Source organism: Mauremys reevesii, unplaced genomic scaffold (assembly GCF_016161935.1).
Source record: "Mauremys reevesii isolate NIE-2019 unplaced genomic scaffold, ASM1616193v1 Contig11, whole genome shotgun sequence".
In the NCBI taxonomy this organism is placed as follows: domain Eukaryota; kingdom Metazoa; phylum Chordata; order Testudines; family Geoemydidae; genus Mauremys; species Mauremys reevesii.
The window spans coordinates 956,802-984,748 of NW_024100727.1; the positions used below are offsets into that span (position 1 = coordinate 956,802).

At 50.2% G+C, this 27,947-nt stretch overlaps 1 protein-coding gene across 5 annotated transcripts; it reads right to left on the reverse strand.

Moving 5' to 3' along the window:
* Positions 1-2,282: 2,282 nt before the first annotated feature.
* Positions 2,283-27,259, reverse strand: LOC120392701 (zinc finger protein 777-like). Of its 5 annotated transcripts, none has more exons than XM_039517455.1 (8): positions 27,220-27,259; positions 20,358-20,759; positions 17,860-17,986; positions 16,759-16,872; positions 16,456-16,569; positions 16,069-16,182; positions 5,494-5,607; positions 2,283-3,689 (listed from the first exon to the last, which is right to left on the reverse strand). In XM_039517455.1, exons 1-8 carry the CDS (start codon positions 27,223-27,225, stop codon positions 2,578-2,580), a joined length of 2,103 nt encoding a protein of 700 aa, XP_039373389.1. In that variant the 5' UTR covers positions 27,226-27,259; the 3' UTR covers positions 2,283-2,577. The 5 variants fall into 5 exon arrangements, with proteins under 5 accessions (XP_039373389.1, XP_039373388.1, XP_039373387.1 ...); XM_039517454.1 differs by lacking the exon at positions 27,220-27,259 and adding an exon at positions 26,823-26,931 and having other exon boundaries at positions 2,283-3,686; XM_039517453.1 differs by lacking the exon at positions 27,220-27,259 and adding an exon at positions 26,823-26,931.
* Positions 27,260-27,947: the final 688 nt, after the last annotated feature.

The window sequence follows — 27,947 nt, forward strand, 5'->3', positions numbered from 1 at the left end:
GCCCTGTGTTAGCCCCAAGCCCCAGGCAGCTCCCCGCAGTGGGGCAGGGTGACCAGCTGTCCCTATTTTGGGGTCTTTTTCTTATATAGGCGCCAGTTTTTCACATTTGCTCTGGTCAGCCTAAGCGGCCTGAGGCGAGATCTGTTATTAAACTCGTAATAACAGACTATGCTTGATCTGCCAGGCAAAGCCCTGCGGCCCAGACTGACAGAAACCAAACTACCACCCGGTCATCAGCCGCTTGCACCGGCTCGGAGCCATTGCTCCAGGAGGGGAAAATCTCCCCCCTCCATCCATGGCCAGGCCCCTGAGCCATGGAGCTGGCCTGGAAATGAAGCTTCTCTTTGCTTCTGGGGAGAGACTCGCCCAGGGCCAGGAGCGGAAGCTGGCCCTGCGTGGGGAAGGAAAGGCACAGAGAGGATAACACCTGAAGAATAAGGCTCATTGGCCCCAACCGGGCAATATAATAAGGGAAATGAATATCTGAATGTTCATGTCCCAATGGCTCCCTCCAGCCCAGCTGCTAAACACTAACCCCAGTGCAGGCCTGTGTGGGGAGGGCCGACCCTAAGCCCAGTCAGTCACAGCCAGGCCCTAGGGCAGAATAATCATTCCCGCCACCCCCACTCCCCAAGCTGCCTGTGACTCAGGGCCCCCAGCAGTTGCGGAAACACAAATTCCCACTTGGTGAGGCTGGCAGCCTTAGCCAGTCACAACCATGGCTAGGATGCTGCACCAGGAAGCCAGATCCTGGCTCTGAGAGGGCTTCACATCCCCAACAAGCTATTTTCCAGCCTTCACTTGCCCCTCCCAGCATTTGTTTGACAGTCAAATAATAAATATAATAATAGGAGATATACCAATCTCCTAGAACTGGAAGGGACCTTGAAAGGTCATTGAGTGCAGCCCCCTGCCTTCACTAGCAGGACCAATTTTTGCCCCAGATTCTTAAGTAGCCCCCTCAAGGATTGAACTCATAACCCTAGGTTTAGCAGGCCAATGCTCAACCCACTGAGCTATCCTTCCTTCCCAAATGTTATGCTCCTGCTCTCACACTGATTTTATCCATCAACATGTGGCACACAAACATGCCTCCTTTTGGGCTGTGACTGTTACCAGCTAAGTAAAATTGCACCTGATCAGTGCTGGACGGAGGACCAGACCTCCAAGAAAAGGCAGGAGGCGGCTAGCATTTCAGCAATAGCACGTGTAGTTTTACTTGGGGTGCTGTATTCTCCCACCCACCCAGTACAAAGAGGTGGGATGATCTCCTAACAAGCAAATATGGACAAGCATGGCAAAGGATGGCCAGAGCGAGAGAAGACTGGAAGACGTGTTGTGATCGGCTCAGTTTCAACTGATGAAGGACTGACAGTCTACACTGTATTCTGTTCTATACAGGTTCTCGCCCCACACTCCTCCCCAGAGCACTGGGACACCTCCCGGCAAGGTCTAAAAACTGCCCCATGCACATAGGACATGGCTACGTGGCCCTGCAGGTCAGACGACCGGGGTGTATGCTGCAGAGTGCACTATAACGCTGCACTGCACCCGCCCTGTATAGATCCTGCCAGTGCAAACGAAAAAGGTCTCTCGTTCACATGACCAGAGATGGACTACATTAATGTGAACTAGGTCACTCTCCGTCCGCACTCACAGGATAATCACAAGGCAGCACTAGTTTACACCCCTGTAGTTCAAACTGCCGGGCCATGTAGACGAGCCTTTAGAGCAGAGGGTGGTGAGGTTTGTGATAGGCTTTAGCGCTGGCGAGAGTTCATTCCATAGGCTTGGGCTCTGTCTTTAGTTTATGTAATGATGGTGAGGCAAGATGGCCACCATGCTCCACGCCAGAGATGGCAGCATTTACATAGGGTACGTCCAGACTACCTGCCAGATCGGCGGGTAGCGATAGATCTATCGGGGATTGATATATCGTGTCTCATCTAGACACAATATATTGACCCCCGAACGCGCTCCCGTCGACTCCGGAACTCCACCAGGGCGAACGGCGGAAGCAGAGTCGACGGGGGAGCCGCGGCCGTCGATCCCGTGCCGTGAGGACAGGAGGTAAGTCGGAAGAAGATACGTCAACTTCAGCTATGCTATTCCCGGAGCTGAAGTTGCGTATCCTACATCGACAGCCCCCCAGTGTAGACCAGGCCATAGAGTATTAAATGACTCCTATACATGCACTATAAAACATAGAGGGAGCCTTTAAAAATCACTCTGAAATCACCAAGTGAACACCAAATATATGGAATTCCTTTATCATAATGATATCAAGTGTTTCAAAAGGAATGCTTTATAAATGTTACAGCACATTAACAAACATTTCACTGCAGGTTAATACTGCTAGCCCTGGCATACAGCTCACTGAAGGCAAGGTGAATGCAGTACCTGCAGGATCAGGCTCTCATTTCTTCTTCACTGGTTCCTTTTTCTGTGTTCACGAGGCTTTCATTGTAAAGAGATACCAGCCTATAAGTCTCCCCCCACTGCCAACACTTTCTCCACGGACTAGCCTGCTGGACTAGCCTCCAGCCCTCAGCTGATCCTGTTCTCCCAGGTGACATTTCAGAGTCCACTGGTGTCTAAAGTATTCGGAGCACTCAGGGACTCTCTCAAGTGGACCCGCCAATGCTCGCGGAGGTGCTGCTTCCGTGTGAAGTTTTTGACGCACTCCGTGCACTGGTAGGGGCGCTCCCCAGTGTGAACACGCTGGTGCCCCAGGAGATGGTGCTTCTGCGAGAAGCGTTTTGGGCACTGGGTGCAGTGATACGGCTTCTCGCCCGTGTGGATCTGCTGGTGCTTCAGGAGATGGTGCGTGCGGCTGAAGCTCTTGCCGCACTCATTGCAGTGGTAGGGCCGCTCCCCAGTGTGGATCCTGTAGTGGTTGGTGAGCTTGGATTTATCTGTGAAGCTCTTCTCGCACGCTGGGCATTTATAGGGTCTCTCCCCCGTGTGGCTCATCTGGTGTCGGATGAGGTGGGAAGAGCGTCTGAAGCATTTCTCACAGTATGGACAGATAAGGGGCCCTTGGCCCTTCTCTGCGTGGGTTCTCTGGTGTATGAGGAGGTTGATGTGCAGCCGAAAGCTTTTCCTGCACTCTGTGCACACATACAGCCGCTCTCCTGCCTGCAGGAGATGAGGATTGCTTAGGCTGGAGTTCGGACTGAAGCTGCTATCGCACGTCATGCTTGGACAGCATCTGCCTCTTGCCGAGTCAGACTGGAGACTGAGCATCTGTGCCACGCTTTGCTGATGGTCTGGAAAGCTGCCGGCTCCCTCTCCTGCATGGCCTCTCTGGTGCAGCAGGTATTGCTGCTTGTGACTGAGGCCCTTGGCACATTTCGGATAGTCATAGGGTCCTGCTCTCGTGTGACTCCTCTGGTGAATGATAAGGCTTTTCTTCAGTCTAAAGCCTTTCCCGCACTCGGCACACTTATTAGGCCTGTCTTTGGCAGACTTTCTCTGGTGAATGGCGACTGGCTTGTTGCTGAAACCTCTTTCATGCTGAGCTGGTCCCCTCCTTCCTGGGTGGTTCTTCAGTTGTGATACTGCACTGGACCAACCCTCCTCAGGACCCTGCCCAACGTCCTCCTTGGACATTCCTGTTAACATTCCCAGTGCTTCCAGGATGGCAGGGCATTCCTCTTGCTCAGTTTTGATCAGGATCCCATAATCTGCTGGATAGGAGAGAGCGAGCTTTTATTTCAGCCTTGTTATTCATGTCTATTATTTGTTGGCTGCCTTCCCTGCATGCACCAAAGTTTTCAAAACTGGGGGCCTAAACTCACAGACCTAAATCCAGTTACACGTCTACCTAAAAGAGCCCCAATTTTCAGAGCCGTTGAGCACACGCAGGCCCGGCTCCTGGTGCTCAGCTCATGGGAAAGCCCAGCCAGAGAAGAGGCCGCAGCAAAGCAGGAGGTGATCGAGATGGGGAAAAAGGTTACAGCTGCAGGGGGTACGAAGGAGGGAGGGATTTCTGAGGTGATGCAGAGACAAAAGGAGGAGAGAAGCCGGAATGATCAGAAGACAATGGGGTAGGGAACAAGGGGAGCACCTCCTGACTTCCAAACTTCCCACTTCCCTCCCTACTGTCCGCATTTCGGAGCCATCTGCGCCCCTAGCCGTGGCCTCCTCTCCTTCCCACAGCCAGGCCTCTCCCTTGCTTTGGATGGAGGGAGGTCAGTCATTTGCTTGTGCAGTTCTGGTCTCCCATGTTTAAGAAGGATGAATTGAAACTGGAACAGGTTCAGAGACAGGCTACTAGGATGATCCAAGGAATGGAAAACCTGTCTTATGAAAGGAGACTCAAAGAGCTTGGCTTGTTTAGCCTAATCAAAAGAAGGCTGAGGGGGGATATGATGGCTCTTTATAAATATATCAGAGGGATAAATATCAGGGAGGGAGAGGAATTATTTAAGCTTAGTACCAATATGGACACAAGAACAAATGGATATAAACTGGACACTAGGAAGTTTAGACTTGAAATTAGACGAAGGTTTCTAACCATCAGAGGAGTGAAGTTCTGGAACAGCCTTCCAAGGGGAGTAGTGGGGGCAAAAGACATATCTGGCTTTAAGACTAAGCTTGATAAGTTTATGGAGGGGATGGTATGATGGGATAGCCTAATTTTGGCAATTAATTCATCTTTGATTATTAGCAGGTAAATATGCCCAATGTCCTGTGATGGGGTGTTAGATGGGGTGGGATCTGAGTTACTACAGAGAATTCTTTCCTGGGTTCTGGCTGGTGAGTCTTGCCCACATGCTCAGGGTTTAACTCATCGCCATATTTGGAGTCGGGAAGGAATTTCCCTCCAGGGCAGATTGGCAGAGGCCCTGGAGGTTTTTCACCTTCCTCTGCAGCATGGGGCACGGGTCACTTGCTGGAGGATTCTCTGCACCTTGAAGTCTTTAAACCACGATTTGAGGACTTCAATAACTCAGACATAGGTTAGGGGTTTGTTACAGGAGTGAGTGGGTCAGATTCTGTGGGCTGTATTGTGCAGGAGGTCAGACTAGATGATCATAATGGTCCCTTCTGACCTTAAAGTCTATGAGTCTCATCTACCTGCAACACTTTTCTTTCCCTCTTTTCTTCTAACCACACCTGAGGACATCAGCCTATTACCTTGGGTCTACAGTCAGCTGTAACCCCAATTTCCCCCACACATACACACACATTACTGGAGTCAATGCAGGAGTCACTGGGTGGGATTCAATGGCCTGTGTTATGAGGAGGTCAAACTGGTCCCTTCTGGACTTAAACTCTGCAGAATACAGCCTCCTGCATCCTGTCCTCTGGGCACCACGTCTGCAAGAGGACTCACTTGCCTATCTGCCCCTCCAATACAGGAGCCTGCCCCCATGTCCCCATTCTCCCATAATTTCCTGTGCTATAAATTCTCTGCTTGGGCAAGAGTCTGCCCCCATCTCTGTAGGGTGCTGCCTTTCCATTCACTCACTGGCAAGCAGAACTCACCTGGGCCGGGGTCCGTAGGCATTTCTCGCTCCTCCAAGGCTCCTGGATTCCTGACACTCGGCTTTTCCTCTTGTACAATCCAGGATAAAATGTCAGGTTGGGAAATTGCATAATCTATGGAAAGACATTGGGGGCCGTTATGTTTTATTGACACTGACAAAGCTGACATCTCAAACCAAATGTTTTTGACCAGAGGAGAATAAAACAGCTGGGAGGAAATGGATTTGTCCCAGGCAAGCCAGTCAGGTGTCCCAGGACACCAGGGACTGGATGGCTCATATACAAAACAAGCATTAGGGCCTTGTCTCCGTTACAAATTCCTAACCAGACCAGCTGAGGCCTCTGGTGTAGAGGCAGCTTATCCCAACAGGAGGAGTTTTTCCTGTCAGTACGGTAACATCACCTCCCCAAATGACATTACTGTGCCGATCACCTACACTGGAGGCTTTGCCAGCACAGCTGTGTCAGCTGCCGGGGGGGAGAGGAGGAAGAGGAGTCACATTTGTGACCAGCACAAAGCTTTGTTAAGACAGGCCTTCCCTAGGCAGCTTCCCTGTTTACAAACCTCCCGAGAACCCAGGGAGATGTTTCGAGAATGGATCGGCTCCAGAACGAAATCAAGGCTGGCTGCTTTAAGAAAGTCCACGGGCTCCAGAGTCAATGTGCCACCTTGTTCACCCCACCCTTCGATACAATGGCAGCTGGGGGCCAAAGGAAGATGGGCAGCATGGCAGGACCAATAGAGACCCTTAGAGGGAATGGGAGATTTAGCATCTGACGATTTCCTGTCAAACAGGAGGATGTGGGGAACCCATGAGAGGCCCCAGACAGGACTATGCAAGAGACAGCGGCATCCCAGTTCCCCCAGGCACTGTCACTGCAGCCGCCAGAGCCAGGCAGCTCCCCGAAATGGAACACGGGCATTTCAGCTTGTTCCTCACCAGCTGGGCACCCAGCAGCCTCTGACTGCAGCGTTGGCAGCAGCATCTGAGCCAGCCCTGTTACAACGCTTAGTCGTCTTCAGATGAAAGACATTTTTGGTTTGTCACTTCCTGATACAGAGACGGGGTGGGGCCTGCAGGTGACACCGCTGACAACCAGCCACCGAGAGAGCCAGAGCGGAGGCCACTGGCTGAAGGGAAACATTTTCAGATGGGTTTCTAGGGTATTTAATAACGCTGAAAGAACAGTTCTTCTGACCCACGTCCTATTGTTGCTCCTGTCTCCGCTCCTTCCCCATCTGCGTCCACCTGTCCGAGAGCACAAGGAAGGAAGAGAAATTGGCCCTTTTTAAACTGGCGTCTAAACAGGAAGCCTGGAATCACCCTATGGGAACTGGCCACTAATCCCATTTTATCTGGTGTCTGCCTCAGCCAAGAGACTTTGAATCTAGATGCTACTTGGTCAGCTGTGCAATACTGTGTCGCAACATGATATTTCTTCCCGGCCCCTGGCTCAGATCAGTTCTGAAGCATGAATCTCAAGAGTGCCCAGAACATTTAAAATCTAGATTTCTTAGCTTCTCAACTTTGTAGAGTAACAGTTCTCAGGGAAGTGAAGCACTTCTCATCTGGTATCAAACAGCAGCCCACCTTTAATAGCTAAGGCAGTACTAGGGAATGGAGACTTTACATCCAATGTAATCTTCTGACTTTCTTAATGCTTAGGAGGCTTAAACAGAAATCATTTTAATTAAAAAACTCCTAATCAAAAGTTAGTTACTGGCTATCTGCTTCCTTCTACCCACCCATTTCTAAGGTGCCTAGTGTCTGCCTGTATCTGCGAAATATTTAGGAGTAGAGAGACACAGGAAGTAGACACCATATCAACCAACCAATTAACTTCTCTCTCTCACTAATGCTCTGAAATACGTTTTATAACAGTGAAGAATTAAAAGATCAACACTACAAAATCCACTAGAAAGAACAATTCTGCACTGGCCTGGATGGGTAGGCTCATAAAGACTCAATAGAGTAGAGATAAAAAAGTTCTAGGACTTTACTGCTGTGCTTGTTATCTTTTCGTAGGAGATACCGTAACAGCCTAGAAGTCACCTGTGATTACCATATTTGTAAACGAAATTATAATTTGTGCAGGCTACAGAAATAATCTCGAACTAGAGAGAGGATTAGTGCAGGAGGGCATGTTACAGGCAAATCAAACACCTGAACTTATGGGGCTCTGCATGGTGGGGGATAGCTCAGTGGTTTGAGCATTGGTCTGCTAAACCCAGGGGTGTGAGCTCAATCCTTGAGGGAGCCACTTAGTGATCTGGGGCAAAACCATCCATCAGGGACAGTATTTGGTCCTGCTGGGAAGGCAGGGGACTGGGCTCAATGACCTTTCAAGGTCCCTTCCAGTTCTAGGAGATAGGGATATCTCCATATTATTATTATATCCTTTGTCTTATCCCGTTTATTTATCTTGGAAGGTCTGTGAATTCCTTGCGATCAAGTCATGGGCCATGCTGGAGTCCGTAATGAAGTCCGCATCCTCTAGCAGCTGACGGCTTATTTTACTGCCAGGAGGATGTTTGCCTGGACAGTCTGTAAAAGCATCACTGGATCCCTAGTTACTGAGTGGCTCCTTGTTTACACACCAGGTTTGGAAGGTTCTCTCTGCTGTCTGGCATTTGCATGGGCACTGTCCTGTTCAAGGCTGGTACTGGCCGGCGCCACCCACCCACCCTGTATTTTTTAAAATCAAGTCTTCCTGGTGGGAGGTGGAGAGTCACTCACCTATGACCCCTTCTCCATTGAGAGAATGAAGCATCACAAGAATGTCCCCTGGCTTTAGGTTTTGCTCTTAGCAGCAGAATTCCCTCTTTTAGACGAAGCACAGGGGGGCCTCCCAATTGAGACAAGAGGCCTAAGACACATCACATATTCCTTAGGAGCTCCGTGGTGAAGCACTGCGCAGCACCCCAGGACCACGCAGAGCTGCTTTCACAGCTGGGACTTTGTCCAGAACCCACAAGATGGACATCACAGAAAAGAAACATTCAGAACTTCACAGCTTCAGTAGTTTGTTCAAGCTTAATTTTATTATTAATATTAATAATCAAGCATCTACTGCCGTCAATTTACCCGGCACTTTACAGAGACAGGTTCCCTGCCCAGGAGGGCTCACAGTCTAAACAGTACAAGTGTAAAAGGGAAATAAGGGGGTTCAGTGAAGTAATTAAAAAATCCAGACCCTGAAGAACTGGCTAGTCTACACGTACTGGAGAAAATCAGAAGTGTTCCTCCACCTACCACAGGCCCCATGTTGCTAAATGCTAAGAGAGATTCTCCTTTTGCACATGTGGCAGGGCCCTGTGTTTCTGGAAGATCTGGGCTCTATCCCTGCTGCTCTCTGGTGGTTCAGGATGGCCATAGCGTGCAGCAATTTGGCACAGGTGAAGCCTGAGGTGCTCATGGCTCAGCACACTTTGAAAAATGAATACGCACACAGAGACCAACAAGAGACCTGATCACAACCCTCAGAGCCACTGGAAAATCAAAGAACTCACCAATGCTGGGAAAAAAAACTTCTCAACTAAAAACCCAACACAGTATATTAAATACCAACTCCCAGCTGCACAAGGACTAAAACAGTCATGAACTATTAAAAAAAAAAAAAAACTCTACTCAGGTTCACTGGGTTTAAACCCAGCTTGGCTCAGCAGTGCGGATGGGCTCAAATTGGGTTAGGCAGGGAGTGGGGAAAAGGCCCTGTAAATGGCTACAGTCCCCACTCCATGCACCCATAATGGTTACAGTCCAAATTCAGCACCCTTCTGGAGTTTGCCTTTATTTAAATGACCGAACAAGACCTTACAGCAGGACTGTACTGAAACAAAGACCTTAGCCCAGCCCCCAAAGTCAATCACCAGCCAATCTCTCTCCTGCAAAACTGTATTAAGGTTTCTCCCTGCAGGTCCCCCTTTAGCTCTCTCTTCCTTAAAGGCCCACAGCCTTTGATGTTCCCAACTGGAGCTAATGAGACCCACCCGGGTCTGACTACCAGACTGAGTCAGTGGAACAGCTCTGCCTCTCCATGAGGGGCCACAGTCCGAACAACCAGACACCAGTTACAGGCCCAAACTGGAACCCAGGAGAGGACAATATAGTTTCTAACCCTGGATTAATATGATGTGACCAACTAAAACAGGTTTAAAACCACTTCAGGTAGCAGTTTTAGCCCCAGTGTAGCTGGTACATTTAGACAATGTACCAAATAAATAAATGTTACCAAGCTGTGTGAGTTTAACAGTCCCGGAGTATGACAAGCCCTGATTCCCAAAAATGAGAGTAGAAGAACTGAGAGGAGAATAAGAGAAGCAGACACACCATGAGATGCACAGAAAGGAAACAAACAAAATACTGTGCAGAAAAATACTGATCAGATAATAAATAAACAGAAACATGATACAGCTACCAGGAAAAAGAGGACAATCAAGACAGTAATTCACCGCAATATGAAATTCAGCAAGCGTTTGAGTGTAGTGAAAGTACTGTCTCCTGCTAACAATTTGTTTTTCTATTCAATTGCATTGTTTGTGTCTTAAACAGAGGTATAAAAGGAAACCTTGCGAATGCGCTCTCGCCTGCAGACGTACTCCCGTGCGATGAGTCTTGGACCAAATTCTGATCACAACTACTGCAGCATAAGTCTGGAATTACTCCAGAGTCTTCAGTGGGTTCCCCCAGACTTACAGTGTCATTTAGAAAGAATTTGGCCCAACTGACAGCACACGAGAAGTCAGTTTCAGTGCTAGAGAAGGAGTTGGATGGATAGTTCTAGGGAACTTGGCAGCTGCAGAGCAAACTTCCTCTGTCTGCCCTGTTCATATGCCTCATCACTGCCCTACCCCTAGCAACCAACTCCCATTCCCTGGCACCTGCCCAGAGACGGTCAGCAAGGGTGTCACTTAGTGCCCTGTGTGTAACCTGTAGACCGTTTGGGGCACGTACGACATGTGACTAACTTATGGAACTGACTGCTGCAGGATATCATCATTGCATATTGCCAATTCCAGACAAACAGCAGACATTCCCAAGAAACATATTTCATTATCACTTCAATTAAGTGATTCAATTCACTTGTTTTAAAACTTGGAGCATTTCACATTAAAAGTATTTTCAAGTGAGCTACGAGATGCCGCAACACACCACCACTCCAGCAAGAAGTTTGTGTGGCCCCTACCCTACGGTGTGCATCCTTTGGCGATAAATTGTTTCTTTTGAGTGTCTGCAGCAATGAGCACATGGCGACAGTACAGGCCCTAGCACTGAGTGGGCCCTGCGTGACTAGAAGAAGATGTTATCTAGCAAAGCCTCTCTCATGTTCTGCACATTTAGACGGTTCCTCTCGCGGGTGTGGATTTTTTGGTGTTGGAGCAGATGCTGCTTTTGCGTAAAGCTTTTTGTGCACTCAGTGCATTGGTAGGGTCTCTCCCCCGTGTGGATCCTCTGGTGTCTAATCAGATCCGAGGGGTGACTGAAGTTCTTCCCGCAGTACGTGCACATTAACGACCCTCCACTCCTTCCCGTGTGCATTCTCTGATGTGTGATGAGGCTTTTCTTCTGAGAGAAGCACTCCTGGCACTTATTACACTTATAGGGTCTCTCTCGCACGTGGCTTTTCTGGTGCTGCCTGTAAGGTGATTTGACGTTGAAGCTTTTCGTGCATTTAGTGGCACTGAATGGCTTGTCTGCTGCCTGGATTCTGGGGTGGGATTTCAGATGGTGATTCTGTTTGAAGCTTTCCTCACACTCCACAGAGCTGTAAGTGGCCCCTCCGGTGTGGATTCTCTGATGCATTGTCAAGTGCTGCTTGTACACAAAGCTTTTTTCACACGCTGCAGGTTCGTAGCATCCCAGCTTCGTGTGACTTCTCTGGTGCATTGTGAGGCTCTTCTTCAGCCGAAAGCCTTTCCCACACTCAGCACACACGTGTGGTCTCTCACCTGGGCAGCTTCGCCGGTAAAAAGTCACCGCATTGCTCTCCCTGAAGCTTTCTTCCCCGGGCACTGACTCTACCGGCCTGTCCTTGACATGGCTCCTTGGCTGCATTATTGAGCTGTCTGGACCATCCAAAGACCTTCCCTCCCTGGGAGTCCGGAACACAGTTTCTTCAGACAGTCCAGAGAATGTCCTTCGCAGCTGCAAGTGTTTGAGATGTTCCCCATGATCCAGCAGCTCAGTTTGGAACATGATTCCATTATCTGCTGGAATAAAACAAAAATAAAATACAGAAAATTTTATTTTGTCTGCTTGGGAATAAAGGAAACCTGTTAATCATTCCCACGTCATTACAAAAGCCCATTACGTTGGGTTTCTCCCAAGCAAACGAGCTAGGACAGTCCTGTGCAATAGTTGGTGTTTAGAGGAGGACAGGGTGAAAAGACAGATTCCAGCAGTGCTGAGCATCCAGCTCCCCTTGGAGACAATGAGCTCAACAACAGCTTGTTTTCCTGTTTCAGTGCTTGGAAACAGCAGACTGTTACCAAGGCCACTGGAGAATCGGGGCGACGCAGCTACACTTCCCCTCACAATCTAAGCTTTCGTGTCTAAAGAGACAAAATGCATTTCACTGGCTGTAATTCCCCCAGTGCAGAAGACTCACCCAATGCACTTAAAACCTTCAGACGGCACTTAAACTTTGTAAAGCCACAAGATAAATGGCATCAGGAGTTTCCATCTTCACTGACTCTCGGCTGCTCCGCATTAGCTGTGCTTAGTTTACAAATCAAACAGTGCGTCCTCTGGCTACCAGCTCCGCAAACTCAGCCTGGGATCTGAGAGGCAAGACGGGTTCTTCCTTATAGCACATCACCCCAAATCCCAAAGATTCTGCAGGCCGGCTCAGGTCTTTAGGGAAGCCTTTACAACCTCCCTCGCCTTCAGTGGGCGTGCACAGGCGTAACGGACTACCCCTGTCACTGGAACCTACTGAACAATTCTGCTGATAATGCACGAGGAATCCAGCTCACTCCCTTTTAGGCTTTGAGTTGTAAGAGCTTATTTTAGTCTCTCATGCCAGCAGATGTGAATGAGTAAACCTAAGAGCCGGCTGAGTAGGACGGGGTCATATTCACACACAGCTCCAGAGTAGGACTGGGAGCCCTGGGGAGACTGTCTGCACCGGGTGAATTTCACCCTTTGGGAAGGGTTGTCAAGGGTTTTGCTGGACACACTGGATAGAGATTTAAAGCAGATTTTTTAAATATCCTCCTAACATTGTCCCAGCCGTTGCTGAATTCCTCACGCCTGCCTAGCCAAGGGTTGCTATTCCCTGGCTCCTATATATGGCAGAGGACTCTGTCCGTGGTGCCTTTTCATGGCAAGGCCAGACCACAGTTCTGCCAAAAGCTCTTCCTATGACCTTGGGGCCAAAGAACCCAACCTCTCTTCCTCCGCCGCGGGGACATGCAGGCAGCAGCTGTCGCCCCGCGTCAACCGAGTTACAGTAGCATCTAAACAAGAGACTTTATCCAAAACAGAGGAAAGCATTTACACTTCGCCTCGTCTGGCAGTGACTGTGGCTAGCCACACTAGTGCAGGCTCGGAGACTTTGATAGAAAAGGGGGGAAAATCAGTAGCTGTGGCTTTCCATGCTAAAGCTCTCTCATAGCCACGTCAGTCAGCACTGCTTGTCCTTACAGCCACTGGCTGTCCAGCGGGCTCTCAAAACCATGCCCCTTGCCTCTGTTCTCTCCCTCAGGTTCAGTGCTTCCTGGAGGAGGCCCTGCATCCATCCTCACAACCCCCCGGCAGGGAGCCAGTCAAACCCTCTTTAGAATCCTCGGTTTGGGTTATTGTAGGTGTTGAGACCTCATGAACATGAGACGTTCTCCACGTAACCACCACCGTCCCATGGCCATCGCCACATTACAGCATCTTTCACTAAGCTTCCTTTGCTCAAACAGTCTGTGCTGCTGCTTCCTTCGCTATTCAAATGGGTCAGCATCTTTCATTCTTCAAAGGGAGTAGGCTCATTTCCAACGGCTCTTTGGATCCTGGGCACGCACCTTCCCCTTTGCTCCCTGAGGAGTATCTGTGCAGACGTCCTTCTTAGAAGAAGAAACATGAGCAGGCTAAATATTTCCCATTCCTCGGCAGGATGACCACTGTCTATGCACAAGGATCCCATCACAATGGGTCAGACCACACCGAAGGTTTCATTGTCAGGACATCTGCCACAGTTCTCCAGTCACAATCTTCCCAGAACCCTGACAGGCTAATCCTGCCTGGGACTCTCTCCAGGGAGACCAGGCCACACCATCTGGCCATTCCAATCTGAGCATTTCATTCCAACGGGCTCGGCTATGAGCACTGTGATATGGACCACAACCCAGCCAGAGGGCAGCGCACGAAGAGCATCGATAAATAACAGCTATCGAGTCAGCGGAGAGTCCAACAGGGCAAGGCAGGGATCAGGCTTATTTTAGGTCTTTACGAATGACTGGAAGGAGGAGTAAATAGCGTATTAATGGGATTGACAAAGGTTACTAAACTGGCCAGGTTACAAGATCAAGAACGACCAGGAGAAGATGATAAGATGGGTAAGAGAACAAAAGGAAATTCAACCTGGAAAGCAATTAGCACATTGAGGGGAAACAACCTGGGACACGCGTGCCCAGAAAGTGGGAGCAACCTCAAAAACAAGAAGTGACCCGTGGGGTGCGAACAGACTGTTCATTAGTTAAGAGCTTTGACGACAACGTTGGTGACAACAAGAGCCAGTGCAGTTCGGGGCAGCACAGAGACATCTCCCTGCTGGGTAGAGAGGGCAGCGTCCCTCTCTATACCCCTGTGGTGAGACTGTACTAGGGTTGCCAACTTTCTAATCACACAAAACCGAACACCCCTGCCCACCCCTTCTCCGAGGTCCCACCCCGCCCACCACTCACTCCATTCCCCATCCTGCTGTCTCTCACTCTCCATCACAGGGCTGGGGGTTGGGGTGCAGGACGGGCCGAGGCTCCGGGAAGGGCCAGAAAGGCGTGGTTCAGGGTGCAGGAGGGGGCTCCGGGTTGGGGCAGTGGGTTGGGGTGCAGGAAGGGGTCCAATAAAAGATATTCCCTCCCCCACCTTGTCTCTCTAATACCCTGGGACCAACATGACTACACCGCCACTGCATTCAGGGCTACTGCCTTAGTGTCGCTGGTACTATTCAACCTCTACCCACAGTTACTAGGGAAACTGGTGCCGGAGTGGGTGCGGGGTGCAGGCTCCGGGAGGGGGCTCAGGGCTGGGGCAGGAGTGTGGGCTCTGAAAGGAAGTTAGGGTGAAGGAGGGGGATCGGGGCAGGGCTCCGGCTGGGCAGTGCTTACCTCAGGCAGCTCCCAGGCTGCAGCGCAGCAGGGCTAAGGCAGCTCCCTGTGCCCTGGCTCGGCTCTGCTCAGCTCCCGGAGCGGCCAGCATGTCCGGCCTCTGGGAGAGGGACCGAGGGCTCTGCACACCTCGCTGTCCCGCAGCTCCCACTGGCGTGGTTCATGGCCAATGGGAGCTGTGCAGCTGGCGCTGGGGGGCGGGGACAGCGCACAGAGCTTCCCTGATTGCCCCTCCGCCTAAGGGCTGCAGGGACACGGTGGCCGCTTCCAGGAGCTGAGTGGAGCCAGGGCACAGGGGCTGCCTTAGCCCTGCTGCGCTGCCAGCCGCACTTTGAACGGCCCGATCAGCGGTGCGGACTGGAGCTGCCAGGGTCCCTTTTCAGCCGGACGCCTGGTAACCCTGGAATCCAGCTTTCATTTCTAAACACATCGGTGCCAGCGCTAGTGAGCAGGTGGGAGGAATTATGGGAAGAGCAACCAAAGCAATCCGGTGTGTCGGGGCTGAAAGCTTTCGTGGCCAGGTCCTCAGGCCTGGCATCTGGAGCCCGGAGCCCTCGGGAGCTGTGCAGAGCACCTGACCCCAAGCACATCTCTGTGATTCCCCCTCCCCTCCTCAGGGCTGGAGTCAGCGACTCCGCTCCACCGGGGTGCCTGGGGATGACAGCGGGGGCAGTGACACGGGCAGGGCTGATGACCCAGGCAGGGGGCAGGCTCCGCCCTGTTGGCCCGACAGACTACATGGGCCATACTCCTGGTTGGCAGCCCCAGGACGGAGCCGTCAGCTGGGAGCTGCCCCTCCATGGGGCCCAGCGTCCCCACAAAGCGATCAGGGAGCTGCCCCTCCCAGCCAATGTACTCGCCTTGTCTTATTTCATCTTCGGGACCCTCCCTGGTCGACCTACATGGTGGTCACTGCCACAGCATCTGCTGCCCCCGGAGGGAGAGAGGGAGACCAGGAGCATGTCTCTCTCTTTTATTTTGGGGGTGGGTTACTCCCTTGCTCAAGTTGCCACGTGTTTCTGGTGCTATCCCTCCGTGAGAGGGAAATTCTGTACTCCGCTCTGGCCTTACACCCTTCCTTCCCCCTCCCTTTGTCCTCAGACTGGCTCTGGACCTTGTCCCCTTCACGAGCCTGCAAGAACACTCCCAGCTCCACCCCGCTTCCTCCCCCTCCACATACACCTCCCCGCGGGGAAGTCCCTGTATGGCACCAGCTCTCCACTCTACCTCATTTTGTGAGACCGCTGCTAACTCACCAGTGCTGGGCTCTGAGAATATTTCCACTTCCTCCGAGGGCCCCTGCTCCTCGACACACAGCTCCTCCTCTCGCTTTACCCGGGACACACAGCTTGGCTGGGAAAACGCGCACTCTATTAAAGGAAAGACAAACAGGCGGCAAGTTGACTTTCTTCTGTGAATCCCCTATGCCCCCATCGCAGCATCCTTCTGTCCTCCCCTGGCAACAGCCAGCAGGTTCACTCCAAGCTGTATGGCCTTTACACAGGACGCATCTTCTGCTCCCTCTGCCCCTTTTCATCAGAGCTTTCCCCAGCTCTCTAAAGCCGGAGCCTCTCTCCTACTTCACTCCACGCACCCTGTGACAAGCTAGCTACCAAACCACTGCTGTTTCACACAGCACTCACCGACTGGGGGCTCAGCTGGGATCTCGCTCTCCTCCGAGTTCTCCTGTCCCTTGATGCACGGCTCTTCCTCGCCTTCACTCTGGCAGGTTGCCTCAGCTGTATACACCAGTGAGTCTGTGCACGGGAAAGATAAATCCCATTATGTTGTTCTAACATCTCTACACTGTAGCTGCTAACAAGGCTCTCAGCCGGAGCTGAAAAGCTGTGTCTATAGCAGTTCACAAACACCTCTGTTTCCTGCTTAGATACGATGGAGAGAACACCATGGAAAGCCCTAAAATAAGGAAAAGATGCCGGGTTTACCTGTGCTGGGCTCTGCAGGGATTTCTCTCTCCTCTACGTCTCCCTCCTCCCCCTCGCAGGGCGCTTCCCCTCGTTCAATCCGCGCCAGAAGGTCAGGTCTGGAGAGTGCATAGTCTATTGATGGAAAAACAGATCAGCGTTCCCTGGCTCCATGCTGCATTGAGCAGTGAGAGATTTTAGGCACTCGTCACTGCTCGAAGTGGTGTGTAATGGGAACGAAGCTCCTAGAGAAACAAATGCCTGGTGAGGGAGGAGCAGGGCTGCCTGCTGGAGGTTCAGAGCTCTCCATGCAGAGGGAGACCGTTATCTTTCAGGCACTAAGTATTAAGCTAATTCCCTAGTTATTAACCTGCAGTCAGGCCAGAGACCCATCCAGGCCAGAGCCTGTCTAGGGGGTAAGCAATGGTTATTTTGTGTCCACAGTTCCTGAGACCAGAATGAGAACCCGCTTGGTTTATTAGTCTCCTACATTAGACCTAAAGGGTGGATTACAAGCACCAGATCCCACCACAAGCTGATTGTCCATCAATCCCTCCCCTTTGTTGAGTTTTTCCCCACCTGGCCCCTGGTCTCTCCTGCCCACTGCCTTTAATTCAGTTCCCATCAAAGCTTGTGAGGTTTCCAGCAGCCCAGGTGTCTCCAACACACAGTTCAGCTACAGGCCATCAAGTCAATGCCTCCATAATCAATGGTGCTTGTGTACTACACCAACAGCACATGCGGTCACACCTCCCTCTAGCTACAGTGATGCCCCTGTGCATTTCCCACCTAACGATTCTCTGCCTCTGGTGTTCTTCCTCTGTTACCCTGTTCAGTGGGAGATTTGACATCAGCACCACACATGGAACATAGCAGGTTTCTGGCTGCGTACTGCCAAGTAACTGCAACCATTATCCACAGCCCGAAGGCACTGGAGATGGAGGGACCACGTCCTCCCTGCATACCTTTCATTCTAGACTGGCACCAATAACAGTGAAAAATGTGCTGACCCACCACAAAGGTTCTATGTCACGTGCAAATCCATTAGCCCAGTGCTGGAGCTGGTCCATGAATATCTGAGATTGTAGATCATCTACTAAACGAGTGAGAACCAATATTTACCCAGCGAGATCAGAGACTCATAGTTCCCCCTCATCATGTTCTTGTAAAGCTCTTTCTGCCATCCGTCTAAGTTCTGCCATTCTTGCTCAGAGAAGTAAACGGAGTCGTTTTCAAATGCCACCGGGACCTGCAATCACAGAGGTTACAGATTCATTCAGCACCTTGTACGGCCCCCCACTGCCATAAAGTCACCTACCCCTTTCATCTTCTTTAGCATTTAAGAGACGGGTGGGGAGGGGAGGAGGAACGACACCAGAACATTTCTCATTATTATAATTTATTTTTACAGCTTCCGTAAGAGTTCCAGGTACTGTAGAGAAACCCACAATGCTCCCCTCCGAATGCCTAGAATTCGGACGCAAACGTGAGGAGAGGAACAAAAGGGAGGGGAACGACCACACTCTCTAGAAGACCATCATTTGTGCTACTTACTGGGAAGCCCACTGTGAATGCCAAAGCACTGGTACCCTCATTCCCACTGAGCGGTATCTTAGATCGTGTCTACATGGGGCAGAAGCCCAGAAGAGCTAGTGCAGAACAACTATTCGTGCCTTTGTGTAGTGTAGGTTAATCCATTTTGGAAGTGGATTAACCCAAACAGCAAGAAGGCAGTCTTAGTGCCGAGTAAGAGCATCCACCTGGGGTACTCTGCTTTTTAGACACACCATAAGGCCGAGTATTGTCGTCAGAGGCACCTGATACCAAGTGGAAGTAAGACTGTGGCGAGCGCCTTCAACTTCTATCATGCACAAGCGGACAGAGAGCTAAACGTAGTTCTCAATGGTCCGCGATAAAGCACGATTCACACCCGGTCCTTCTAGGCGTCCCGTTGGAGAGAACTCTCACATTTCGTGCCCATCTTACAAAGACAGCAAGTAAGGTCAAAACATGCAAAAACCTGCCTGGAAAACTGCCGGGACACCATGGGGCACCAACGCCCAAAGGTTAGACACTTCAGCCTTGGCACTCAGCAGCGGAGTGCTGTGCTCCAGTCTGGGCTCGCTCATCTCACACACAACATCACTCTGCCATGCTTGTTATTTCAGGCACGCTTAAATCTACTCCTCGACCATGATTACCGGCTCTCTGAAATATTGCTCCACCCAGCATTTGCAGAGAGGAAAGGGTAGCAAAGCTTGTGATGAAATTACATGATATGCCACATCTGCCATTAATTAAAGACTTGTTTAATCCACCACATGGGCCTCTGCCCTCATGGCGCCCTTTGTGGATGCGTCTGCAAGGTGAGGGATTTATGGTAGAGGATGCGTGGCGAGCTTCACAATCCGCAGCGAAAGTGACAAATAACTATCTTGTCTCGGCCCCCACTCAACATCAACCCAGGCTTGATTTACTGCGAAGGCAATGGAGCCGTCTGAACCGGTTTCATACTGGACATGGAATTTGTGCTGCAGCGGAATTTCGGTGGCATTTTAAAGACAGTCCATTAGGTTGATGTGGGCAGCCACAAACCATGACACACATTGTTGAGGACAGCAACATGACTCAACTTCCGGGTGGTTTCCATGTCTTGAACATCATTGATAAGAACGCTGTGGCTTGGGTTGACCAGATTGCATACGCCAAATAAATGCACACCCCGGCTATTTTGCAGTAATTTCCCAATGCAGACAAGCCCTTACTTCAAGAGTAGCTCCAGTGACTTCAGTGGGACTACTGGTGGATGAAGATACTGCTCAGAGTGAGTAATGGTTTGTGCATCTGCTCCCTTGTGATCAGATACAATACAACATTCATTTAGCTGATGAATTTAGTTTTATTTATGACACTTCACAGCAGTCAAGATTTTGTAAAGAGTAATGAAAAGGCAATAATCCGAGTTACCCCTGCAGAGCCCTATTCAATATTAAATGAGAAGTAGAGAGAGGCTGACACCTGCGAGTGAGTTAAAACAAACAGCACAAACCTCAATAACAATTTATAAATTGAATAAAGCTTCCAAACTCCTTCAAGCAAACTATTTGGCCTATGGACTGCACAGATCATCCAGGCCATACTTGCAGAGCTCTAACCAACTTACCCCAAATGTATTTGGTTTGTAGGATTTACAAATTCCACTGGCTACTGCTGTAGAGTTTTATAACGTGGCAAGATCAAAAAGGTTATAAAGTCCACAGACACAACATGGTGCTTTCAGATTCACTCAAGTTTCTACCATTATATAACATATTGCACTAGAGCTCACAGAGGAAAACACACAGATATGGAGTTTCTACACCAAGTTGTGTGAGAGATCAACTTACAAAAATAAAGACTCTTTGAAGAGTGAAACCTTTTGAAAATGTTCCTCTCTCAAAAACAGTGGGCCCATTTAACACTAGACTTTCCCAGAAAACCCCTCTGCTGCCAACAGGCCACCTATACAAAATTTCGGGCATAAAGGAATTTGGAAATGTTAGAGTCAGGGCGGTAATAATCCAAGATATCATGAAAACTGTTTTACTACAGTTCTTGAATATTATTAGCTACATCATTACCTTGGGGATTTCCCCCTTAGTGCCTGGGGGAAGTCTCAGGATCCAGAAGTTCCTGTTCTTCAGCAGGTTCTCCACGTTCTCCAGCCTCCTCTGGAGCAGCCCGTACTCCTGGATCAGAGTTCCCAGCGCGGCCCATTTACTCTCCATTTGGTTCCCAAAATCCACTACCGTTTTCTCGCAGTCAAAGTATTTCTTTTCTGTTGTCACTGTTCTACGCTCCAGGTTCAGTAACCGCGTGGCATGAGAATCAACCTTCTTTTCCACTGCTTGAATTGCAGCTAGAACAGTCCAAAGCGAAATCTCTGCAGAGTTTGGCTTTGTCTCTTTAGCAGAAGTTTGTTGAGGAGCAGTAGAGGGCTGGAAAGGTGTCCATTGCTGGGACTCCATGTCCCACTCCTGATCCTGTTCACAAGAAGAGAAACTGAGATCAAGTTGGGGTCCCATCACCATCTCTCACACCCAGCTACAAAGAGAAAGTGCAAGAACTGCTCACCACAGGCTGCTCAGCACTTTCTATATCTGGACATTTATTTTTATAGGGTCACACTCCAGATGTGACCATAACAAGCATGTTAACACTATTATACAACTAATTTGCTAGTTTTATAACTGACAGTTTAGACTGCATTGGGCTGAAGCTTGATAGCTGCATTGCACAGACAATCGCCATGTTTTACTAATATTTGGACCTGAGCCTCATTTTCAGTAATGTCCGTTAACACCAGTAGTTCTCAGACTTTTGTACTGGTGACCCCTTTCACATAAGAAGCCTCTGAGTGCAACCCCCCTTATGAATTAAAAACACTTTTTTATACATTTAACACCATTATAAATGCTGGATGCAAAGCGGGGTTTGGGGTGGAGACTGACAGCTCGTGACCCCCATGTAATAACCTCGCAACCCCGAGGGTCCTGACCCCAGTTTGAGAACCCCTGCGTTATACCATTAGGGAAGCATAAAGGGGCCTTAAGCGTTAACGAGGATCAGGGTTTTTTTAATCAGCTTTGCACAATTTTCACTTCCAAAATGGCTCTTAAGCAGTTTCAAGCGCTCTTTTTTCTTTTCTCCTTTGCCTTGGTAACTGCTTCTTTTCCTAACCCAGTTTTTTTCCTATGCTAGTGACTTTTGCTTTATATTTCAAGATATTCAGTTTATGGTGGTTTGTAATGCACCCGACTCACATATCCAGCAACTCTTTCTCTGGCAACAGTCAATAACATGCAACTACAAAATGTTACCACTGATACTGTCGCATAACTCAGGCCTAATGTCACACCAGTGAAAGGGAGAGTTATGTGTGTGTGTATTCATATTGAAAAAAGAAACCCCCAGCATTAAACTCTGACATTTCCGCAGAGTCTTTCATCGGAAGAATCAGACCTCAAAGCACTTTTCAGGCTATTCAACCACTGTAGTAATTTGGAGACAAAATGCAGAGTAAGCACTGCAGTTAGATAAATTCTGCTCTCAGTTACACCAATCTGAATGTAGAATAACTCCACAGAAGTCAATGGAGGTACTTTGGATTTGCACCAGGATAAATGAGAGAAGAAATTATCCTCCTGTTTGACGGATCATGCTTGGTGTTAGTAACACCACTGAGGTGCGTCTATACTACCGCGGATTGGCGGGTAATGTCGATCTATCGGGGATCGATTTATCGCGTCTCATCTAGACGCGATAAATCGATCCGTGAATCGATGCCCGTACTCCACCTCGGCAGGAGGAGTAAGCAGCATCGACAGAGGAGCCGCGGCAGTCGACTCGCTGCCGTGAGGACGGCCAGGTAAGTCAAACTAAGATACTTCGACTTCAGCTACGCAAATAGCGTAGCTAAAGTTGCGTATCTTAGTTCGATCCCTCCCCAGTGTAGACCAGCCCTGAGCACTGTAACTTAACTCCTTTTCCAGGCAGGCCATGTCTACACCACACAATTAAATCAACCTAAGTTAGGGCTTGTCTCCACTACCTGGAGATCAACGCTCAGAGATGGATTTTGCAGGCCTAGTGAAGACCTGCTAAATCGATGGCAGAGCGCTCTCGGGTCGACCCTGGTACTCCAGCTCTCTGAGAAGAGTAAGGGAAGTTGACCGGAGAACGTCTCCCGTCGACACAGCGCAGCGAAGACACCAGGGTAAGTCGACCTAAGCTACGTCGACTCCAGCTACATTATTCACACAGCAGCTGGAGTAGCGTAACTTAGGTCGACTGACCCCCTTAGTGAAGACAAGCCCTTGGGTAGACTTACAGCAACCGCAGTAATTCACGTCCACGCTACCCTCCTTCTGTCAGTGGGGCACGTCCCCACCAGGAGAACTTGCATTGACTTAAGAGGGGCAGGCTGGGGGGCTGAGAGCCCAGATGCCACCCAGCGGAGGGAGCTCCATGCGGAGTGGGAAGATGAGAACCCAGGCGGCAGCCAGGCTCCGGCCGGGCGCCCCGGGCGCGGCGAGCCCAGGCTCCGGCCGGGAGCCCCGCGCGTGGCGGGCTCGCAGAGCCCGGGTTACAGCTGGCTCCAGCTGGAAGCTCTGTGGGGAGCCCACAGCCCAGTCTCTCAGCGCAGGGCAGCGAGGCTCCAGCTGTCAGCACTTCTGGGGCTCACAGCTGGAAAAAACCACTTTCCCCTCCCCTCCACCCCCAAGCTCAATTTCAAAACAGGGACTCTACCAGCAGTGAAATGGGAGAAATCTATAGCCATACTAGAAAATTACTGTTCTGCTCAATTTCTTGTGGTAAGAAAACAAAACTAAAGTAAATTCAGCCTGCTTTTCACAAACATTTGTACAGTATATAGGTATAGCACAGTATTAGCTATGGGCATGTGTTTAATTCTGTGTCTATTGTCTCATAATTCTTTTCCTTGAAAGGACTGTTCACTCATAAGCTCAATTTTTTGTTAAGTATATCAGAAGCAGGAAGCCTACTAAACAATCAATGGGGCCACATTAGATGATTGAGGAGGAGCACTCAAGGAAAACAAGGCCATTGCAGAGAGGCTAAATGAATTCTTTGCATCAGTCTTCACTGCAGAGGATGTGAGGGAAATTCCCGCACCTGAGCCACTCTTTTTAGATGACAAATCTGAGCTGTCAGTAGAGGAGATTTTGAAACAAAACTGATAAGTTAAACAGTAATAAGTCACCAGGACCACATGGTATTCATCCGAGAGTTTTGAAGGACATCAAATATGAAATTACAGAATTATTAACTGTGATATGTAACCTATTGCTTAAATCATCTTCTGTACCAGATGACTGAACGATAGCTAATGTGACGCCAATTTTTAAAAAAAGACTCCAGTAGCAATCCTGGCAATTACAGACCAGTAAGCCCAACTTCAGTACCAGGCAGACTGGTTGAAACTATAGTGTGAATTGTAGGGGAAGAGTCAACACAGCTTTTGTAAAGGAAAATCATGCCTCACCAATCTATTAGAATTCTTTGGGTGGGTCAACAGCCATGTGAACAAGGGTGATCTACTGGATACAGTGTACTTGGAATTTCAGAAAGCCTTTGATGAGGTCCCTCACCAAAAGCTCTTACGCAAAATAGGCAGTCATGGGATTCAAGGGAAGGTCCTCTCATGGATCAGTAACTGGTTAAAAGATAGGAAACAAAGGGTAGGAATAAATGGTCAGTTTTCAAAGTGAAGAAATGTAAATAGCAGGGTCCCCCAAGGATCTGTACTGGGACCAGTGCTGTTCAACATATTCATTAATGATCTGGAAAAAGGGGTAAACAGCGAGGTGGCAAAGTTTGCAGATAATACAAAATTACTCAAGTTAAGTTCAAAACTAACTGTGAAGAGTTACAAAGGGACCTCACAAAACTGGGTGACTGGGCAACAAAATGGCAGATGAAATTCAAGGTTGATAAATGCAAACTAATGCATATTGGAAAACATAATCCTAACTGTACATATAACATGATGGGGTCTAAATTAGCTGAAATCACTCAAAAAAGAGATTTGGAGCATCATGGATAGTTCTCGAAAACATCTACTCTACGTGCAGTGTCAATCAAAACAGCTAACAGAATGTTAGGAACCATTAGATAATAAAACAGAAAATATCATAATGCCATTATATACATCGATTACACCCACATCTTGAATACAGGGTGCAGTTCTGGTTACCCCATCTCAAAAAAGATATATTAGAATTGGAAAAGGTACAGAGAAGGGAAACAAAAATGATTGGGGTATGGAAAAGCTTCCATATGAGGAGAAATTAAAAAGACTGGGGCTGTTCAGTTTAGAAACAAGACAACTAAGGGGGGATATGAGAGAGGTCGATAAAATCATGACTGGTGTGGAGAAAGTACATAAGGACGTGTTATTTACCCTTTCACGTAACACACAAACCAGATGCCCTCCAATTGAATTAACAGGCAGCAGGTTTAAAACAAACAAAAGGAAGTATCAGAGGGGTAGCCGTGTTTGTCTGGATCTGTAAAAGCAGCAAAGAGTCCTGTGGCACCTTATAGACTAACAGATTATAGACTAACAGCGCACAGTCAACCTGTGGAACTCTTTGCCAGGGAATGTTGTGAAGGCCAAAAGTAGAACAGGATTCAAAAAAGAATTAGATAAGTTCATGGAGGATAGGTCCATCAATGGCTTTTAGTGAAGATGGTCAGGGAGACAATCCCATGCTCTAGGTGACCCTACATCTCTGACTGACAGAAGCTGGGACTAGACAACAGTGGATGGATCACTAGATTATTACCTGGTCTGTTCTTTCCCTCTGAAGCATCTGGCACCAGTGCCACTGTTGGAAGACAAGCTACTGGGCTAGATTGGTTCATTGGTCTGACCCACTATGACAACAGGAGTCTGGTGGCACCTTCAAGACTAACAGATTTATTTGGGCATAAGCCTTCATGGGTAAAAAGACCATTTCTTCAGACTAGGTTCTTCAGTTGCATCTGAAGAAGTGGGTTTTTATCCACAAAAGTTTATGCCCAAATAAATCTGTTAGTCTTTAAGGTGCCACCAGACTCCTGCTTGTTTTCGTGGATACAGACTAACATGGCTACCCCTGATACTTGGCCCACTATGGCCAGTCTTAAGTAGGGGGTTTCTGTTGAATTTGTGGAACAACATGGAATTATTTTGGGGGTCAAAACAACACGTGTAAATTCTCACACGTGTTTAGCAAATGTTGCTTGTCTTGTACTTCAAAGGAACCAAGAATAAATTTGGGGCCAAATCATGAGCTTCAAGGGGAGCAGCAGGTGCTCAGCAACTCTTAGTACTTGTCCCCTTGGTGGAGACGTGGTTTTACTTTTAAAAACAATCCTGGCGCATTTTCAACTCAATTCTCTTTGCCTGACAAACACAAACCTCTTCCCACTGCCAATGGGCTGCGGCGTAAGGATTTCTCCTGTGAGTAAGAGATGCACGATCTAGCATGTGTTGAGTTTAATACGATTAACAAAACGTGTGGCTTAGACAGAGAATCAAGATGTAACCACAGTACTAAATACCATGTACATGACATTAGTCTGTACCTCCCCCCGAGGGCTATGCAACCATCTTTGGTACACATGGAAACAGCTCTTTAAATTCTATGTAACACCAACAAATGTCTCTCTTAGTATGGAGCGGCTTTACGGCATTCCCAGAAAACAACAGTCTGTTCCTCTGGGGAACAGTCTCCCAGGAAAGGGCTGGGAGCGCTGTTGCTTGGCAGGCTCGAGCCAAGACTGCACAAAGGCCTGGGTATGGGAATGGACAAGATGATTGTATTGTCCTTTCCCATGTCCATGATCCAGATTTGGCTGGTGGTTTATTTTTCCTCTATGAGTTCCAACCACTTTTGCCAGACTTGTGCTTTTTTCTTTTAAATTGACATTGAATTTCAAAAGCAGCTATAGCTCCCTACCGGAAACCAATGGCTGACTAGCTCCTGGCGCACAACACCCAAGCAAGGCCCCAGTGCGGCATCTGCAGGCACCTGTGAGATGCGCCAGGTGAGTTCAGCAGGGCTGTGCCAGACCCAGGCTCGCCTCCCTTAGTGGGGCTCTGCACAGGCACCTACGGAGGACCAGGGCCTAGAGCAAAAACCGTTTCAAATGAACCCCAAGGGGGAACTTTGAGATATGAAAAACCCCACACGGAAAACTATGAGAAATGACTATGCAAAGGCCTGATGTCACCCAGCCAGTCCAGCGCCCGACACCGTGGGCAGCGTGTCCCGCTGAGGAGGGATGAGGAGGGTGAAAGCTGAAAGGGGGCCAGGCTGGGGGGCCCCAGCCCCACACTCCCGCAGGAGGTTTTTATCCTCGCTGGTCACCCCACGCTGGGCTGAGCCGGGGCCTCTCTGGCTTCCTGGGCCGGGCCGGGCCGTGGCACCCCCCGGGTTTATCTTTGCGCCGGTATCAGTGAGAATCCGCCCCCCGCCCCGGGGCTCGGCTCAGCCAGGGGGGTTCCTACCCCCGGCCCGGCCCGGCCCGGCCCTTACCTGGGCAGCGGCCCGCTCGGCCATGGCCCTTTGTCCCGGCCCGGAGCTCGCCCCTCGCCGCGGCCCGGGGAGCGCTGCTGCCGCCGGCGGCGGGATCCGAACCCGAACCCGAGCTCCGCTCCCGCTCCGGGCTGGGCAGGGTCCCGGCGCCGCCTCGCCACGGGCCGGCCCCGCTGCCGGGCGGAGCAGAGCGAGCGCAGCCGGGAGGGGGGAGGCAGCCGCGGCCTGGCGGCGGGGCCGGGAGCGGCGGGGCGGAGCGGGGCGGCAGCGGCCCCTGGCGGCGGGGGGATCGCAGAGCCGGGGAGGGTCTCCCAGCCTCGCTGCCCTGCGCGCTGCGGCCTCGTGGTCCCCCCGCGCCCCACCGCGGGGCCCCGGCCACCCTCCTGCCCCGGCTCACCCGCATCGCGCCTCCCCCAGCCGGGCCCAGCGGCTCCTGCCCCAAGGCCTCACCCCCCCACACACAGGGCCCCCCGCCGTTACCAGCCCTCCCCAGCAGGCCGTGGCCCCGGCCCCTCCTCGGCCGGGCAACCCCCCCCACCCCCTGCCCGCACCCCCTTTGGGAAGCGGGGCACCAGGGCTGGGCTTGCTGCCGGGGGCAGAGGAGGGGGCTGCACAGCTGGGATGCTCCTGTCCCTGCTCACCCCCTTTCCAGGGGCCTTCCCCGTGAATTACTCCCCTCACCCCGATGGGCATCGTGTGCCACTGCCAGGCTCATCTCAGACTCCAGATTGCAGGGAGCTCCCCTCATAAGCACAAGCATCGCATCATAGAAAGGGGGGGGCTGGCAGGCACCACAAGAAGTCATCAAGTCCAGCCCCCCGGGCTGTGGCAGGACCAAGTAACCTAGACCAGGGAGTCTCAAACTTCATTGCACCGCGACCCCCTTCTGACAACAATTACTACACGACCCCAGGAGGGGCACCAGGCAGCAGGAATCGGGCTTTGGGCTCGGGCCCCTGCAAGTCTAAACACCAGCCCTGGTGACCCCATTAAAATAGGGTCCTGACCCACAGTTTGAGAACCGCTGACCTAGACCATCCCTGTCAGGTGTTTGTCCAACGTGTTTTTAAAAGCTTCCAAGGATGGGGACTCCATGACCTCTCTTGGGAGCCTATTCCCCAGCTT

Excerpts from the sequence above, each read along its gene's own strand:
- LOC120392701 (XM_039517453.1), bottom strand. The coding sequence starts at position 26,846 with ATGGCCGAGCGGGCCGCTGCCCAG. Across the intron at positions 20,760-26,822 it reads CCGAGCGGGCCGCTGCCCAG|GATCAGGAGTGGGACATGGA; the intron begins GTAAGGGCCGGG and ends TCTTGTGAACAG. Across the intron at positions 5,608-16,068 it reads ATTCTCAGAGCCCAGCACTG|ATTATGCAATTTCCCAACCT; the intron begins GTGAGTTAGCAG and ends GTCTTTCCATAG.